We start from the raw sequence: 17145 nt of genomic DNA on the forward strand, positions 1-17145 counted from the left end.
ACATGGTTAAGATCAATGACACAACTAGTTTTAACTTCATGTGGACTTGAAAAGGATATATGTCCAACTTTAATATATGAAGATAACTCAGCATGTGTCGCTCAAATGAAAGAATGATATATCAAGAGCGACAGGACAAAACATATACCTCCAAAGTTTTTTGAGTACACTCAAGAGCTTATAAAGAACCATCAAGTTGAAATCAAATATGTTCAATCTAGTAACAATGCAGCTGGCCTTTTTACGAAGGCACTTCCTACTGCAATATTCAGGAAACATGTTCATGGCATCGGAATGCGACATGTGCATAGAATATAATGTGACAGATGTCTAAATAAGGGGGAGTAAACTATACACTGCACTCTTTTTCCCTTCGCTAAAGTTTTTTCCCACTGGGTTTTCTTTAGCAAGGTTTATAATGAGGCAGTACTTCAAGATTGAACTCTAATTTGAAATGATATCATCCAAAGGGGAGTGTTGTAAATAATTGAATGATAACATTTCCTAATGTCAAATGTGTAAGAGTTATTTTCAACTCTTATGATAAATATGTCAAATATGTGTAAGAACTCATTAATTATGTCTAGTGATTAACTAGTATAAATAGCACTATCACATATGTAAAAGATACACCAATTTGAATACTTTATATAAGTTATCAAATTCTCTCCAAATCTCCTTTCTTCTTTCTTCTTTCTTAAAGGTTCTTAGTTTAGTTTTACTAATCTTCTTTTAATTACATCAAATTTATAATAAAATATATATATATATATATATATATATATATATATATATATATATATATATATATATATATATATATATATATATATATATATATATATATATATATAACCTTACAAATATACAGTAATAACTAAGATCTCGATCTTAAACAACATTAATAGTTAAAACATATTTTTGATAAGTAATTGTCGTGAGTTCTGGTATTTAATTTTGTATCTCAACAAACATGATTATCAGTTTACAACGAAACCATAATTACAATAATCACCATAATCATCTTTCATAAACTTTAGTCTTTCTTTATGTAATTAAATTTACAACTACAATGGCCTGAGAACTCAGTCTTTCTTGCACAAATCAGATTTAGAAATCAAAGTCTCCCAAATCTCTGCAAAAACCTCAAAAATAACCTTGTGATTCTCTTCAGAATTTAAGGAAAGAAAACACTCCACCAACTTTTCAAGTTCTTCAACTCTAAAAATTCCCTTTTCCACAATCATATCCACCATTGAAGCCCTAAAATCTTCATGCGGATCACTCGATTCTTTCGCCACTGCCACCACATCCGTCGCTCCCCGATCCTTACACCCACCGACGCCGCCACCGCTCCTTTTACCTCTGGTTTTACGAAGTGATTCCAACGATTCAGAAGAGAAAGATCGACGGGAAAACAGAGTGTTTTCACCGTCGCTTCGATCGCCTTCGTCACTGCTCCACCAATTATTGTAATAGTTATCTGTGAGTGACGAAAAACTTGCAATGTTTCTTCTTTTCCGGTGATGGGGTTTCTTTTTACGTCCTCTTTTGGTGCTTTTTTCATGAAGATGAGAAACGGAATGTGGTGTCTTCCGCTCTGTGTTCGCCGGATAAGGTGTGCTTCCGAGCCGGGAAAGATGGGGTTGGGGATTTAAGGAAGTTGAAGAAAGTGGTTGAGGCTTAGGTGAAAAAAGGTCGATGAGGCGGCGGTGGTGGGGGGTTTTCAGGAAGGATAATTGGCGGTCGGAGACGTCGGAGTTGTTTTTCGGCCGGCAGGAACTGAATGTAGATTGAAAGATTTTAGAGACCTTTGATTTGAAGCGATTCTCCATTTTTAGAGAGTTTGTGAAGATGAAGAATAGTGGAATTAAATAGTTTAAATACGTAGAATGTCTTTATTTTTTATATTAAAACGTTTACAAATTAAAAAGTATATATACTAAGAAAAAAAGGTTGATTTTACTATTTATTAATTTCTTATTAAAACGTTTGTTGAGTTTCCTTTTTTGCTGTTCCCTTCTGAACATTTTGTCCATAATTCAACAAACATGAAGCGTACCTTTAACCAGTTGTACGTAGTAGATCAACAATTGTACATCCAGGTAGAAAGTAATCGACCTACACATTATTTACTTTATTTATGTTAAAAAATCCATTTGTGTTTGACGTGGGTATTTTTTTTTGTTTTGGATAATTCTTCAACATTTCATTTCTCATTGCTTTTGAATATTTAATGAGACATATGGTAATTATTAATAAAATAAGGTTATAAACTCCCACATATAAGGTTGTTCGATATACAACGTCCTGAGTTGTTGCTGACTAAGCCACATGAACAACATCCGAGTATGGTGTGGTAATGTGTATTAATGCGAGTGTATAAAAAAGTTAGCAATCTCAAACTTGTTCAATAGTTTTAATTGTGATATTAGCTAGGTTAACTGTTCTTTTTAATGTGTTGCAGTAACATTTAATGTATAAGACTGTAAGTGGTAAGTGGGATAAAGCTGATGGGCTGAATTGATGTTGTCATGTTGGGCTGGAGACAGGCATCTGTTTTGGAAAAATGCAGAAGATAAAGGACTAAAAGTGTCAAATCTTGATAATCAAGGGGTTGTAGCTTGTAGTAAGACATGGATCTGCTTGACCCGAAGTTTGGTACTAGATTGGTTCGGGTTCGTTCGGTTTGCGATCCATATGCTCACCTATGCTTACTCTAGAAAAGAGTTTGTTGATTTAAAATATTTAACTACTAGTTTATAACCCGTGAAACTACGGTTACAAAATTAAGTAAACTTTAATAGTTATAACACAAAATTATTAATCAATTATAATCGTTAATTTAAATAAATATGTGAAATTATATCACCTTATAATTTATATTAAATTTATTTTAATTTTTATTCCATTGCTATTAGTTTATTGTAATTAAAATGAAAATTTTAAAATTTAAAATAAATAATTAATAGGTTGACAAGTAGCATGCATTAATTAAGAAGTTTAATAGGGTGACACATGGCAAAAAAAGAATAAAATATGTATTAATTAAGATGCCTAATATGATGACACATGTCAAAAGGAGATTAAAACTATTCTTTTATTAGAATAGAGATGTCGTGTACCAAAAATCCACATGTACTCATCTTATTTTTCCTTTGCTACTCAAGCTTCCAAATCAGCACAATGTATAGGTTTAAGATCGAAAACTTATCTCAAGCCAATCATGGCCATCTTACTTCAAGAATTATACATCTTTCTCAATGTTTAGGTTTAGAATTGAAAACCTGTACAAATCATTGTTGATTCAAAACATTTATAATATATAGAATAATATAATTAAGAAAAAAATCATGGATAAAATTAACATTTTAGTTATGGTCAACGGAGGAGAGTGACAAACCATGAAAATAAACCAATCATGATCCCTCATTAATTCACTCGGCTCTATTCAACCCTACTGATTCTTATCTAATTCTACCACGAAAAAATTTATCATTTGGTTGAAAGATTTATTCTTGATGCACCGGAAAGAAGTTATAGTCTTATAGACCATGATATAATGTATTTTAGAGGGTGTTTGGGATTACTTTAAAAACGATTTTTGAACTTTTCATTTTTCCACAAAGTCAAAAAAGTTCAAAAAATATTTAGCAAGTTGAAAAGTTATTTTTAAAACAATTTTTATGTAAGGGGAAATTTTTGATTCCAAAAATCACAAAATCGTGACTTTTGTGCCTCTTAAAAGTAGCTTGTCTTTTTTTTTTTATCTGTCTAAGCACATTTTAAATCATTACTTTTGGAAAAAGATATTTTACAAAAAGTTCTTTTATAAAAAGGACTTTAAAAATAAAAAAAAAAATTATCCGAAACACCCCTTTAGAGTCTACCAGAAATCAGATAGATAAAGAGACACAATGACTTAAATCAAACTAAAATCCATTAATTTCGTCAAAAAGGAATTTCATATATTTTAGTTTGTTATTAATCGGTCTTCTATTATTATTATTATTATTATTATTATTATTATTATTATTAAAAATGTTATTTTCAAACGTCCTAATTTGAAGTTTGAGTTGTTGATTTGGTCTTAGCCTCTAACTGTCATTACAGGCCTTTTTTTTTTTTTTCCGTTAGAGGCATTTTATTTTCTTCCCTACGTACCATGTATAAGTGGTATATATCCGTCTTTTCACAAATAATAAATGGGATAATGACTTAGGAGGGTAATAAGGTTTTCAGTTTGTCCGTATTAGATCATTAAGGTTTTTTTTGTGTGTATTAGACAAATATGGTTTTTATTACCGTTTAGAAATAGTCCTTTTACCGGTTTTAACCGGTAAAAATGATTATTTCTAAACGGTAATAACAACCATATTGGTCTAATACGTATAAAAAAAACCTTAATGGCCTAATACGGACAAACTTAAAACCTTATTACCCTCCCAAGTCATTAACCCTAATTTTAAAGACATTGAGAATATATGATCATCAACAGTAAACTATTTCGTTTAGAACTCACGTCGTCCCATATAACATGTTATTCCTCTATATGGCGAAACTCTTCATCTATAGTCGTCCCTTTGGGGACATCCGATAAAATTGGAACGATACAAAGAAGATTAGCATGGCCCATGCGCAAGGATAACACACACAAATCGAGAAATGGTCCAAAAAAAATTTAACCCTTCATCGTCTTCTCTGGAACCCTAATTCCCTTTTCAAATGCTAATAGAGTTCAATTGCAATTCTTACGTTTCAGTAGTTCATCTACTAAAGTCATGATCAGACAACATGTGGATTCTATGGTCAGATTGATTTTCTTGTTGATGTTTTCAACCATTTGTGGCAAGTAAGGGTGATCTTTCTTTCTATAAAGTCTCCTTTAAGTTTTTTACTTTTCCTATCATTAAGTTTCATGATTTATAAACTTCCATTTATGTGTTGTATATAGTATGTATGTGTTTGTTTTTGTGCAGATTTTTTTATTCATTTTGCAACTTCAGTTTCTTAGTTCATGTTGTGGTTTTTCTTTTTATAAAATAATTGATTATAGACATCCTCTGCAAGTCCCTGGTGGTTTTACATTTTCATTCATTATCAAATGTAGACATTGATGGGAGGTATCAAAGTGAGATTGTTTTGTACATATGGATGTGTTCATGTAAACATTTAAATGATAAAAAAGAAGTTATTGATAAAATGTTGCATATTTATATAATGAAGATCATCAATCATATAAGTTTTTGGACTTAGAAGTTCTGGAATGGTTGTGAGATAAGTTTAAATGGAAGCAACTATTTTCAGTCAAACAAATCAGTCACATTGATTAGTAAACATGTTTTCTAAATAATTAGGGTTAATGACTTAGGAGGGTAATAGGTTTCCAGTTTGTCCGTATTAGGTCACTAAGGTTTTTTTTTTTTTTTTTTTTTTTGTTTGTGTATTAGACCAATATGGTTGTTATTACCGTTTAGAAATAGTTCTTTTACCGGTTTTAAAAGAACTATTTCTAAACGGTAATAACAACCATATTAGTCTAATATACACAAAAAAAACCTTAGTAATCTAATATGGAGAAACTGAAAACCTTATTACGTTCCTAAATGATTATCCCAATAATAAATAGTAGTATAAGTTATGGGAGGTGGTGCAGGTATAGACAAACTGTAAAGCGCCTTCGCAATTGTAGAGCATGCTGGCTCTGCATGCTTTCCAAATATGGACACAGCCACTTAACCTCCTCTGACATTTACTCTTTTAAACTACCCTACAAAACCAACATTTAAATATTATATAATATTTCTTTATTGTATTTCCCTTTATGATTTATTGTTTTATCATATAATATGATTAAAAAAATATGTCTCATTTATTTATTGTTTGGTTGCGGGAATGAAAAAAAGGACAAAGGACGCCTGAGAGATTCGAACTCTCGCGGGGAAACCCCATGTACTTAGCAGGCACACGCCTTAACCACTCGGCCAAAGCGTCGTTTTTGTATATAACCTTTAGACCATCATTATTATTAGATAATAGTTTATTACTAAGCATTATATTGTTTAATCCAACCCACAACGCCCATTTAAATTCGATAATTTGACGAATTTTCATGGTAAAAAGTTGAATCGAGAGCTTTGAGTATTTATCAAAACTGTTTTTCATTACACAAGTTTAACTAAAAACAAAATCGCAAATGTATCTATACAAACAATGTTCAATAAATCTTTCGCTCAAATATATCAAAACTGAAGACGTATTCGATAAAACTACTCAAAGTAGGTATGTTTTATATTTGTATATGAATCTTTCATAAAAATAGCTAGAAGTTTTAAAACATGTAAAATTACAAATAACTTTTCTAAATTACACTATCGATTTTTTAAAAAGTTAATTAAGTTGATTAGAAAATTGTAAATAAATATTTTGTTAAATGCTATTGTGCTGAACATGCCCTAGAACTTTAAAAAAATCACTTTTTATTATATCTTACATTTAACTCAAAACCAACAACTTTCAGAGAAGTGTTTAAAACACGAGTCAAAACACATTAAACTTAACAAGAGCAATTTCTTAATTAAAACAATTGCAACAATATGATTGCATCCACCATTACCAATTTCTCAATCCAATATAAATTTTACATAAACAAAAAAAATTAAAACCAAACTCTTACCCCAATCCAAAATTCCATCCCCTTCTCAACTCAATCTCCTACCCCTTTCTACATATAATATAAAACCATAACCAATTATACAACCATAAAGATCAGAAAATTACCAAAATACCCCCAGCAACACAACACCTTTAATTCATCGCGAAAACAACCTAAGCCCACCTTGTAAATCCTCTAAAGTGATAGTCAACAACTCGTCTGTATCCATACAGTCAAAACTAAGCCTCAAATCAAGATTCTCACGAGCATTAACCAACAAAGGATCCACCAAACCTCCATTCATCTCCTTTCTTTGTTTCTCACTTGTTTCAGTCTCTATTAGATTTGCTAATGTTTTAACTGTACATGAAGGATGCAATTTGAATCCATATAATATGCTTCCTTCCGTTTGATTGTTGTTATTCATTTTTAGATGAACAATATTGGCTAAATCTTGGGTTGTAAAGTCATCAAAAGTGAAGAATTTTGTTACACGTCTACAAAAACCTTCGTTTGAAGAAATCACACGTTTCATTGGCTCACTGTATCCTGCAAAGATGACTACGACTTTGCCAGTGTCCATAACTGACATGATTTCTTCAAGGGCTTCTAATCCGTAGTCTTTATCGTCTGATTTTTGCATGGGGATTAATCGGTATGCTTCATCCACAAACAAGATCCCGCCTTCTGCTTCCTTTATCTGCATTTTTTCATTTTTTGTTTGGTTTAAAAAGCAGTTGTTTTGAATAAGTGGTTCAAGGGTAATTTGGTCTTTTCACACAAGGGATAGTTTTGTCTTTTGCACACAAGGTTAATTTGGTCTTCCAACACAAGGGTTTTTGTTTGGTCTTTTCACATGTGTGAAAAGATCCATGGTTCCCATCGAGGGTAATTTGGTCTTTTTTTGCACAAGGGTAATTTGGTCTTTTTTTTTGTACATAGGTAACCTTTTCTTTTCAAATGTGCAAAAAGATCCATAGTACCATCAAGGGTAATTTGGTCTTTTTTCACATAAGGGTAATTGTGTCTCATGTGTGGAAAGATCCACAGTCCCCATCAGGGGTAATTTGGTCTTCTTCACACAAGGGAGCAATTCTAGTCTTTTCACATCCGAGAAGAAATCTGTGTAATTTGGTTTTTTCGCACAAGGGTATTTGGTCTTTTTTCACACGAGGGTAAATTGGTCTTTTTACATGTGTAAAAAGATCAGTAATTCCCATCAAGGGTAATTTGGTATTTTTCACATCTGAGAAGAAATCTGTGTAATTTGGTCTTTTTTTGCACAAGGTTAAATGGGTCTTTTTCACATGTGCAGAAAGATCCGCAGTTCCCATCAAGGGTAATTTGGTCCTTTTCACACAAGGATAATTCTATTCTTTTCACATCTAAGAAAAAAAACCTATGTAATTGCTCCCTTTTTTTTTGGCACAAATGTAAATTGGACTTTTTACATGTGCAAAAAGATCAGTAATTCCCAACAAGGGTAATTAGGTCTTTTCACACAACAAGTACAAAACACTCAAAGCAAGATCCAAGAAAAACACAATTTGGAACAAGAATCACATACCACTCTCCTTGTCTTAGGTCCGGTATGACCAACAAATTCACCAACCAGATCTGTTCTTTGCACCTCTGTCACCTTATCCGTTGGTAAAATCCCAACCATAAAAAGTAACTTTCCAAGAATCCGAGCTACCATAGTTTTACCTATATACAATACAATTTGGAAATTACAAATTCGCCCCCACAATCGCAAATTACAAATAGAAGGTTGTTGATGGTATATAAGTAATTTTACCTGTTCCTGGATTGCCAAGGAAGGCCATATGAGGTGGTCTACGGGTCCCAACTTTTAAACCAAGGGCTCTTCGCCTTTCATCTAAAAGCATCCCTTTAGCCCATTTTCTAAGTTGTAATTTAAGCTCATGAAGCCCCACTAAATTTGATAATTCATTTTCAAGTTCATCCATTTTTGCTTTTGTTTGACTACATGCTTCAACAGCTCTTCGTTTTCTTTGTTCTTCAAGGTAAGATTTCAGAAGTGCTTGTAGCTTCTCGTTTCCTGGTCCTTGTGACAAATGATTCAAAGGTGTCATACCTTCCTGTAATGCCATGTCATGTCTTACAGATAAGAAAAAGTAAAAACTAAAAAGTACAGTTTTGTCTTTATGCATGTCAAACACAGTACAAGTCAGATCCAGTGTACATGTTACAAGTATAACCATTCTGTCATGTCATGTCATGTGTGTGTCCTGTCTAACAGATAAAAAAAGTTGTCAGACTGTGAGTGGTACATTATCTTTGGCACTGCAGTCAGCGTGATGTTCAAGCAATGTCTTCACAGTCGAGCTGTCCTCTGCTCTGAGTGAGTGCCAAACAGAAAGGTGCAATGGAGTCATTCCATTCTGCATATGGATGATAAAGATTAAAACTTTTTTATCAAGATTAGATTATATTAAAATTGTAATGCTCGATAAATGACAGAAATAAAGTAAATACATTTGCTTTAGCTTCGGTAGAAGCTCCATGAGAAAGAAGAAGCCCTGCAGCTTCATTGCAACCGTTTTTAGCAGCCATGTGTAATGGTGTTTCTCCATACTGTAAAGTCAAATATAGCAAGAAAATAAGTTTCCATTTTTTGAAGTGAAAATCATAAACAGAGTATATGAATAATCAAATCTAATAAAGATTTTACACACCATGTTTTTTGCTTCCAACTCAACTGTTTCAGGTCCAGCCATGTTCAAGAGAAACTTAACTACTTCAACACTGTTATGACCAGCAGCAACATGAAGGGGTGTATTTGCCATCTGCATAAAGAAAGATTCATGAATGTAAATAATCAAATTAAAAGGGTAAATGTCACCCCTTATAGAAACCTAATACATCAGAAGAACAAAATTCTGTCACAGTTCCACTCAGGCATAACATCAAACAGGTGGTGTGCAGTTGTGAACAACTTAAAATAGGTTCCTCAGTTATAGCCAATTATGTTTAATTTTCAAGATTCACGAATAAAATCACACAAAAAGTAGCTGTTTATGGGATACATATTACCAACAAAAAAATACATCAAGATAGCCTTGTATACAAAACCCCTAATCGTAATTCTGATGTAAGCTTCTCATATTTCCTTCAATAAACATAAATCTTTGAGATAGGGATTTTCTTACAACGGGGTTCCGATCATTGATGAGTGAAGGGTTGTCACGGAGACGCCTCTGGACGGCGGGAAGGTCGCCGGACTGAGCAGATGCATGAATGGTGGCTGGTTTTGTGGATCTTGAAAGCTGCTGATCTTTAACCCTCTGCATCCTTAGCAATCCCGTCGTCGTCGAAATGAAGAAGAATTGAAGGAAACCTCGCCAAATCCTTGATTAATTGGGGTTCAATCTGTTCTTCCAAGGTTGGATCTTTTCTGCTTTAATCGTCCTATTCGACTAATAAGCAGAAGACCACCAATGGAAATCAAACCTCAAATGACAAACCCTCAAGAAATCAATCAGCTCTTGGGAATTACCATTTTATTTAATTGGCATTTGACTATTTGGTAATGGAAAACTGTAACATGACGTGAATGGTGAGGAAATTAGCTGTCTCGATTATTACAGGCGTCGGTGCATGTGGGCGTCGCTAATCATTATTAGTACTTTAGCTTAATGCCAAACCAAGTTTCTATTAATAATTTCTTTTAAAAAAATGGCAAAATATTCAAAATATAATAAAATAAATAAACTTTTAACCAAATAAACAGCCAATTTTTGTAAATTATCAATCAATTTTGTATAATGCTTACTGCAAAATTGCTGTTTTGTATGTCTTCACAAAAAAAATATGTTAATGAAAAACATGTTGGGAGATTAAGTTATATAGTGTGATTTATTACTCGGGAAAAAAAATTAGGTAAAAGTGACTGTCTACAAAATAACTTAAATAAATAAAACAACTTATTAAATTTCGAATCAGCAAAACACTAAATTTAGATAAGGTGATTTGTACACAACAAAATTTCTTCATACATAACAATTTGTGTTTTATAATGTCGTATTGTACAACTTAATCAAACTTAAAATGTTAGCGTGTGGATAAAATTATTGCGTACAAATCACTTCACTTAAATTAATTTAGCAACTTATTAAATTTTAAATATGCAAATTATATTTAATCTGTAAATATTTGTTGAAAGTCATCCCCTTATCATCATGTGACTATTTTCATGATTATGTCTCTTATCTCTTATGTTTCAATAATTTGTGTCATACCATATTTTATATGGCTGAAAGCACCTCATTTTTGTTATTTATGTAACTGCAAGACAATAATACGCGAGGGTATATTATTTTTGACTCCTCATTTCTTTGCCACCTCTTCTTTAAAACTAAGAAATTGTCACGTTTTACGGTTTCTCATTTTTTTCACAACAAAGTTATTCTAATTTGCAAAATCTTTCTATACTAATAAAAAAATAATTTTATTAATATTATGTCATTGTCACTTTCATATACCTTCTAACTAAAATTTAGGTTATTTTTTATCATTTAACTTTTGATTTTGTGTTCATTTGATCACTTAATTATTTTTAAGTTTTAAAAGATCATCAAACTTTTACTTTATACTTATTTAGTCACTTAATTTTTTTTTGTCACTTAACTTTTAGATTTGTGCTCATTTAATCACGTAACTTTTAAAATTGTGCTCATTTAATCACTAAACTTTTGAAAAATTTTAAAAGTTTAGTGCTAAATGAACACAATTTTAAAAATTAGGTGACTACATATGACCAAACCAAAAATTAAGTGACTATATGAGCACAAAGCCAAAAGTTTGATGATATTTTAAAACTTAAAAAGAATTAAGTGACCAAATTAGTACGAAACTAAAAATTAAGTGACCAAAAATGACCTAAACCCTTAATTTTATAACACATGTGGGCTCTATCACTCTACAACTAATTAAATTACAACTCTATTATAAGCAACATTTAAGTTGTTTAATTTAATCTTAATTAATCTGAAATTATTCACTTGTCAGTTTTGAAATCACTCATTAAAATGAGTTCATTGATCTTTTCCTCTCAAAATGGCATCTATTTTGACAGAATATAATGGTGTAGATCTCTTGACTGATTATTATTATTTTTTTAAATGTGGTGTAATCGCAATTTCCTTGTGACCTTTTGGGAATTATTAGTTAGAATGCAATTTTGTTTTGCTATCAAATTATAATTTTTTCTTTCAAATATCACAACGAGGAAAAACCATCCCTTCAACATTCTATATATTTATTTTCCTTAAAAAGATATGTAGCATTTGTTTCCTATTGTCAATGATACATTCATATCCTTGGTGACAAATGTTCTCAAGGGTCGAAGATTAGAGGTAGACTACACGAAGTACTCTTTTTCATAAAGAAACAAGTATGATAAGTATTGAATTACAATGCAAACATGGTCACTAAGCTAATAAAAATAAAAAAAATAAAATAAATAAATAAATAAAGTTATGTATGGTCTTTTGGGGGAAAGTAATATTTAAAAAAAAAATTATTTGTGAATCTATAATTAACTAGGTGGATAACTCGGGCTTTCTCAGGATAATTTTTCTTTTTTCAGACCAAAAGAAGCAACTCTAAAAAATATTGTAAATTACTGGTACAATTATTGTAATTAGTTTTTACATACTATGAATGGCTAGTCTACAAAACTTTCTTATGAACAAACTAATTCATAAGATAAGAAAATTAACCTTAAAGATTGTTATTGAAAGCAATCTTGGATCCTTACTTGAAATTTTTTGGTAGCAAGCGCCACAAGTGTCGTGCCACTAATGGTTTACACTCAAACTCTAGCAACCAAGGAACTTGAAGAGAGAGATTAGGAGAGTGAGAATTTCGGCCTTATGCCTGTTGGAAGAGCATGAACGAAATATCAAACCCTTAGGGGTTTATATAGGAGTCTAGGAATGTATTGGATAAGACATGTATCTCCAAGATAACCCTAATCTTTTAACTTCCTCCTTACGACATCGAATGCACCCTTAGGGTTCTAGAATTGCTCATTGCTCAACTATTGAACATTGTCACCTTTAGTTCTCTTACTTTTAATTAATCCAAGTAATTCTAATTAATTTCAGATTAATTATTAATTAAATAATAATAATTCAATTAATATAGTATTCTCATAATATATTAACAAATTATTTATTTTGATTTATAATTAATTTATTAATCATATAATAAATTAATAAATCATTCTCTCTCTCTCTAAAGTTATCATATTCAATTACTAGGTTTGAGGGAAATCTAAAATGATTGTATTACTATCAGTTGTAGTTAAATTGTACTATAAATATATAAATATCATCTAAATCATCTAGCCCTAACTTAGAGCGTTACAGGTTGGAGATGCAAATATCAAAACTTAAATTGAATGAAATTTTAGTTGTAATTCAAACTTTAAACCATAATCAACAGAAAATCTAGTTATTAACGGAATGCATTTTATATTATGTTAAAACTTATGTACCACACGGATGATCAACTTTTACGCTCACTTTAAGAATGTTACAATAATTTAGGTGAGTAAAAGAATTTATAAACTTTGAGGATAAGTTAAAGTTATTATATATGTCCATTAATGACGTTATATATATTTTTTGTTAAATTTAAAAGTATATTATGCATGTAATCTTATATGTATGCTTGAGAAAAGCATATGCATTTAATAGTTCGATTGCATCTTTAAATCTTGAAACATATTTAAAGGTATTAGAACCATTAATTAATCATATATCATATGTATTCATATGAGAAACATAAGCGTGTTAAGAATCGAAAGAGTCATCAAGAATATATTGGTATAACCATACCATTATATATTGAGAAGTTTATGTATATATTAAGAAAATATGAACAATGATAATCTATGTTACATAGTTATAATCATCAATAATATTTAAAGATAACATTTCAAAAGCATTTAGTAAACATGTTTCATAATCATTATATGGGATACATAGGTAAGTAGAGTTAAGTAATATGTATACTATGAGAAATAACGAATTAAGGTACATTGGTACGAGTATACTACTATATAAATATAAAGAGAGACTTATGTTTCTTTTAAACCATTTTAATAAGACATATATAATAAGACATATATGGAATTGGGATGGCAATGTGTAGAAGCCTTAGGGTTTTTAATAAGTATTATTTTATTAATACACCATTATATATTAACAAGCTTAAATGTTGTGTTTGTGTAGAAGTCTTAATGCTTTTAATAAGTACTATTTTATTAGTATACCATTATATATTAACAAGCTTAGATGTTGTGTGCCCTCTTGAGAGCCATGTGTAGAATTAGAGTAATTAGGGGGACAACCCCCATAAGTAGCCCATAAGGCTATATGTAACACCCATAAAAATCAGGTCAATTTAAAAGTTTTTCAAACATCCAAAAGCCATTAGTTATTACAAAATGTTTTCAAAATTATCTAATATCAGAGTATCCCAAAAACCATAAGTCCAAACCACGATGATGTGTACAGTCATGCCTTCGCCTTGTCAAGCCATATGAAGCACCTGAAACAATAAATTGAAACCGTAAGCATAAAGCTTAGTGAGTTCCCCTAAAATACCCATACCCAAAACAATATACATATAATCATAACAGCATACTATGGTTCCAGTCAACCATCCGGTTGGAATGCCAACACACTACGGGTCTAATCATCCTCTAGATGGAATACCCCAGGCCCACAACCAACAAGTTGGAATGCCCACATACTACGAGTCCAATCATCATCGGGATGGAATACTCACGGCCCACAACCAACATGTTGGAATGCCCAGGTCTATTGGCTTTCGCACAAAGCAAATAAGCTTCAACCGCCAAACAAACATGTGCACATATAACAGATAATCACATAACAGTCTATAGACAACAAACTGATCTAGCGGATCATGTCACGTACAACATATTATTATCCTACCCTCTAGGATACTGATCTAACAGATCATACTCACATAACATATAATATTATCCTACCCTCTAGGATACCGAACTAATAGATCATACCACATACCCCATCATATTATCCTACCCTTTAGGATACCGATCTAACAGATCATACTAGCATATCATAACCATATAACAATCCAAAGGGCTGACCTTAGTGCCTTAGACCCTTGAGTATAGTGAGGATAACTCACCTGACACTGCTGAAGTCTTGTAGATACAATCCCACACTGTTGAAGTCTTGCAGACTCAACCCCAACTGTTGGATGACAGATTCCCGAACTATCAACACCAAAATAACATCCAATTAATAATTAGGTTCCAATACATAATCATAAGTCCATGCTTGGGGGGTAAAAGACTACTCTACCCCTAACTTGGCTTGATTCAAGCCTGAGGCCCAATCTAAAGGCCCAAAAGTCCAACTATGGCTCAAAGCCCAACATATGGCCCAATTTTCCAAATTGGGCCCAAACCTTTATATGGTCTTATCCAGAGGCCCAACCAATTAGTCTGGTCCAACATTTGACATTCTAATGGCCCAAACTATGGCCCATCTTGATGGGTTTTGGTCATAAGAACATCCTATGTGCTCATACAAACCCTAATGCTTGGATCTAGGTTTGTCTATTGTACATGCAAGTTATCCAAGACTATAAACCCTAGATCTAAAATATGTTAATCAATATAACACATAATTAGGGTTTAGATCATACCTTGATTGTTATGTAGCAATAACAATCTCAAATCTCCTTGTATTGACTTTAGAAAGCTTAAAGTCACAAATATCACTCCTCTAATGGCTCACAAACACCATAAGCAAGAGGATGAAGAGGAGAGAGGATGGAGGATGGAGGCTGCCCAAAACATGTTCTAACCCTAGAAGAGAAGTTCCCCACGTTTTTGAGCCTTAAGGGTTCTATATATAGTGAGGCTATTAGGGTTATCTAACAAGGAAACCCTAATTTGGATGCTTAAGCCCTAAGCAACCCATAGACTCCTTTAATTAAGGCCTTGGACGATTTCCTTATGGGATTCCCCATAGAATTCGTCCACTCCTTAAGTTAAGACAATCCATAGCCCAAATTTCAATTATCTTATAATTACAGTTCCAGTCCCTTAAGTTTAATTAATCTCTTTTAGTTACAAAACTAATTACTAATTAATGGTTGACTAATATTAATTAAACAATATGATTTCTCCTTTAATATATTATTCTCATAATATATTAATAAATCATATTTAATCCTTTCTCTCCATAATTCATCCTATCAAGTTGCTTTGGTGAAGGCAACCCAAAAGGACCATGAACCATCGGGTCAAGTACATACCAAAATAGTTATGGACTTAGACACTAATCCAACAGTCTCCCACTTGGATAAGTCTAATAACTATTCTGCGTATGACTTCATATCCTGATCTGCAATCGTAGCTTTCCAAAGCTGTTGTCAACTCTGATCCTATCAGATACGCGTGTCCTTTAGATAAGGGATCACATATTCCTCCATTCTAGATATCGTAAGACATGATTTCTAATCATTCTCTTTGTACTATTTCTCGATCTCCGATTTATGACGACTGACTAATTGAACAAATCAAATTAGCCCTAGCCCGGCCGAGCATTTACGTTTTTCATCACTAAATCATCAAGGGGCCCAAAGATATCGCTTTTATCCTACTTTGGATAAAAGGAACGGATAAACTTTGATACAATGCTTGCTTTCACTCACTCACCGAATCACACACAACAATATGTTTTATAACACCAAGTTACTAGTGCGTTTACATATTATCCATGTGCAACCGATTAGCAAGATACAACTTACACATCTCAGTTTCAAGAATATAAGATGTTATCGTCTCACCAATCACTCGTGATACAATTCATGGAGTGATCCAAGTGAGCGTGGGTTTAATCCAATGCTCAAATTCATATTCATAAGCACTCATGAACGTTGCAACAAACATTTGCTTATGTCTAATACTCTTTTAGACAATCCACACACCAATTCACGACAGTCTTCATTCATACCTACTTCCAACATATGAACGACTGTGGCCCGTTCGAATAATTTTACTGTTCTTAACCAATTAAATTATTCAGGAAGTCAAAACATGCAAAGTGAAACACAAGAATAATACTAATCCCATATGGCCTCAAACCTTTGAGCATAAATAAAACACCTTTTATTTATCACCATATCGATTACTCATTATTTGTTGTTTCGGGTAATCAACTTCTTACTTAAATTATTACACTTGTCCCATGCTCTTCCACATGCACACAATGTTTACCTATTGTTCTTACTTTGTGAAATAGATCAAATTGAACACATTTCCAATCATTCTCATTTCACAACTCCAAATCCTTTTTCATAAGTGAAAGAATATCAAATTCTTGCTACTTATAGACATGCTAGATTCTAACATTTTATGCAATGATTCTTTCGTAATGTCAGTGCACCAAAGTCAC

The 17145-nt window shown here is 32.1% G+C and overlaps 2 protein-coding genes and 2 non-coding genes across 4 annotated transcripts; 1 reads left to right on the forward strand and 3 right to left on the reverse strand.

Moving 5' to 3' along the window:
• Window positions 1-940: 940 nt before the first annotated feature.
• LOC145005742 (uncharacterized) lies at window positions 941-1842 on the reverse strand. Its single transcript, XM_078964851.1, has one exon. It carries the CDS (start codon window positions 1833-1835, stop codon window positions 1086-1088), a length of 750 nt encoding a protein of 249 aa, XP_078820977.1. The 5' UTR covers window positions 1836-1842; the 3' UTR covers window positions 941-1085.
• A 2735-nt stretch (window positions 1843-4577) lies between these two features.
• Window positions 4578-4683, forward strand: LOC145007664 (U6 spliceosomal RNA). The gene has a single exon (XR_013663037.1). It is a non-coding gene; the product is annotated as a U6 spliceosomal RNA (small nuclear RNA).
• Window positions 4684-5912: 1229 nt separating this feature from the next.
• On the reverse strand, window positions 5913-5994 carry TRNAS-GCU (transfer RNA serine (anticodon GCU)). The gene has a single exon. It is a non-coding gene; the product is annotated as a tRNA-Ser (tRNA).
• Window positions 5995-6550: 556 nt separating this feature from the next.
• LOC145004759 (AAA-type ATPase family protein / ankyrin repeat family protein) lies at window positions 6551-10256 on the reverse strand. Its single transcript, XM_078963747.1, has 7 exons — window positions 9829-10256; window positions 9355-9465; window positions 9155-9253; window positions 8950-9060; window positions 8454-8757; window positions 8223-8362; window positions 6551-7355 (listed from the first exon to the last, which is right to left on the reverse strand). Exons 1-7 carry the CDS (start codon window positions 9967-9969, stop codon window positions 6813-6815), a joined length of 1449 nt encoding a protein of 482 aa, XP_078819873.1. The 5' UTR covers window positions 9970-10256; the 3' UTR covers window positions 6551-6812.
• Window positions 10257-17145: the final 6889 nt, after the last annotated feature.

This window comes from Lactuca saligna, chromosome 7 (genome assembly GCF_052625555.1).
Source record: "Lactuca saligna cultivar CGN05327 chromosome 7, ASM5262555v1, whole genome shotgun sequence".
In the NCBI taxonomy this organism is placed as follows: Eukaryota; Viridiplantae; Streptophyta; class Magnoliopsida; order Asterales; family Asteraceae; genus Lactuca; species Lactuca saligna.

What these genes read in the sequence shown, in the direction of transcription:
- LOC145004759 (XM_078963747.1), bottom strand. Translation starts at nt 9,969, where the DNA reads ATGCAGAGGGTTAAAGATCAGCAGCTTTCAAGATCCACAAAACCAGCC. An exon ending in CTACCGAAGCTAAAGCAAAT is followed by an intron (nt 9,061 to 9,154) that starts GTATTTACTTTA and finishes ATCCATATGCAG; the next exon opens with AATGGAATGACTCCATTGCA. An exon ending in ACTGCAGTGCCAAAGATAAT is followed by an intron (nt 8,758 to 8,949) that starts GTACCACTCACA and finishes ATGGCATTACAG; the next exon opens with GAAGGTATGACACCTTTGAA.
- LOC145005742 (XM_078964851.1), bottom strand. Translation starts at nt 1,835, where the DNA reads ATGGAGAATCGCTTCAAATCAAAGGTCTCTAAAATCTTTCAATCTACA.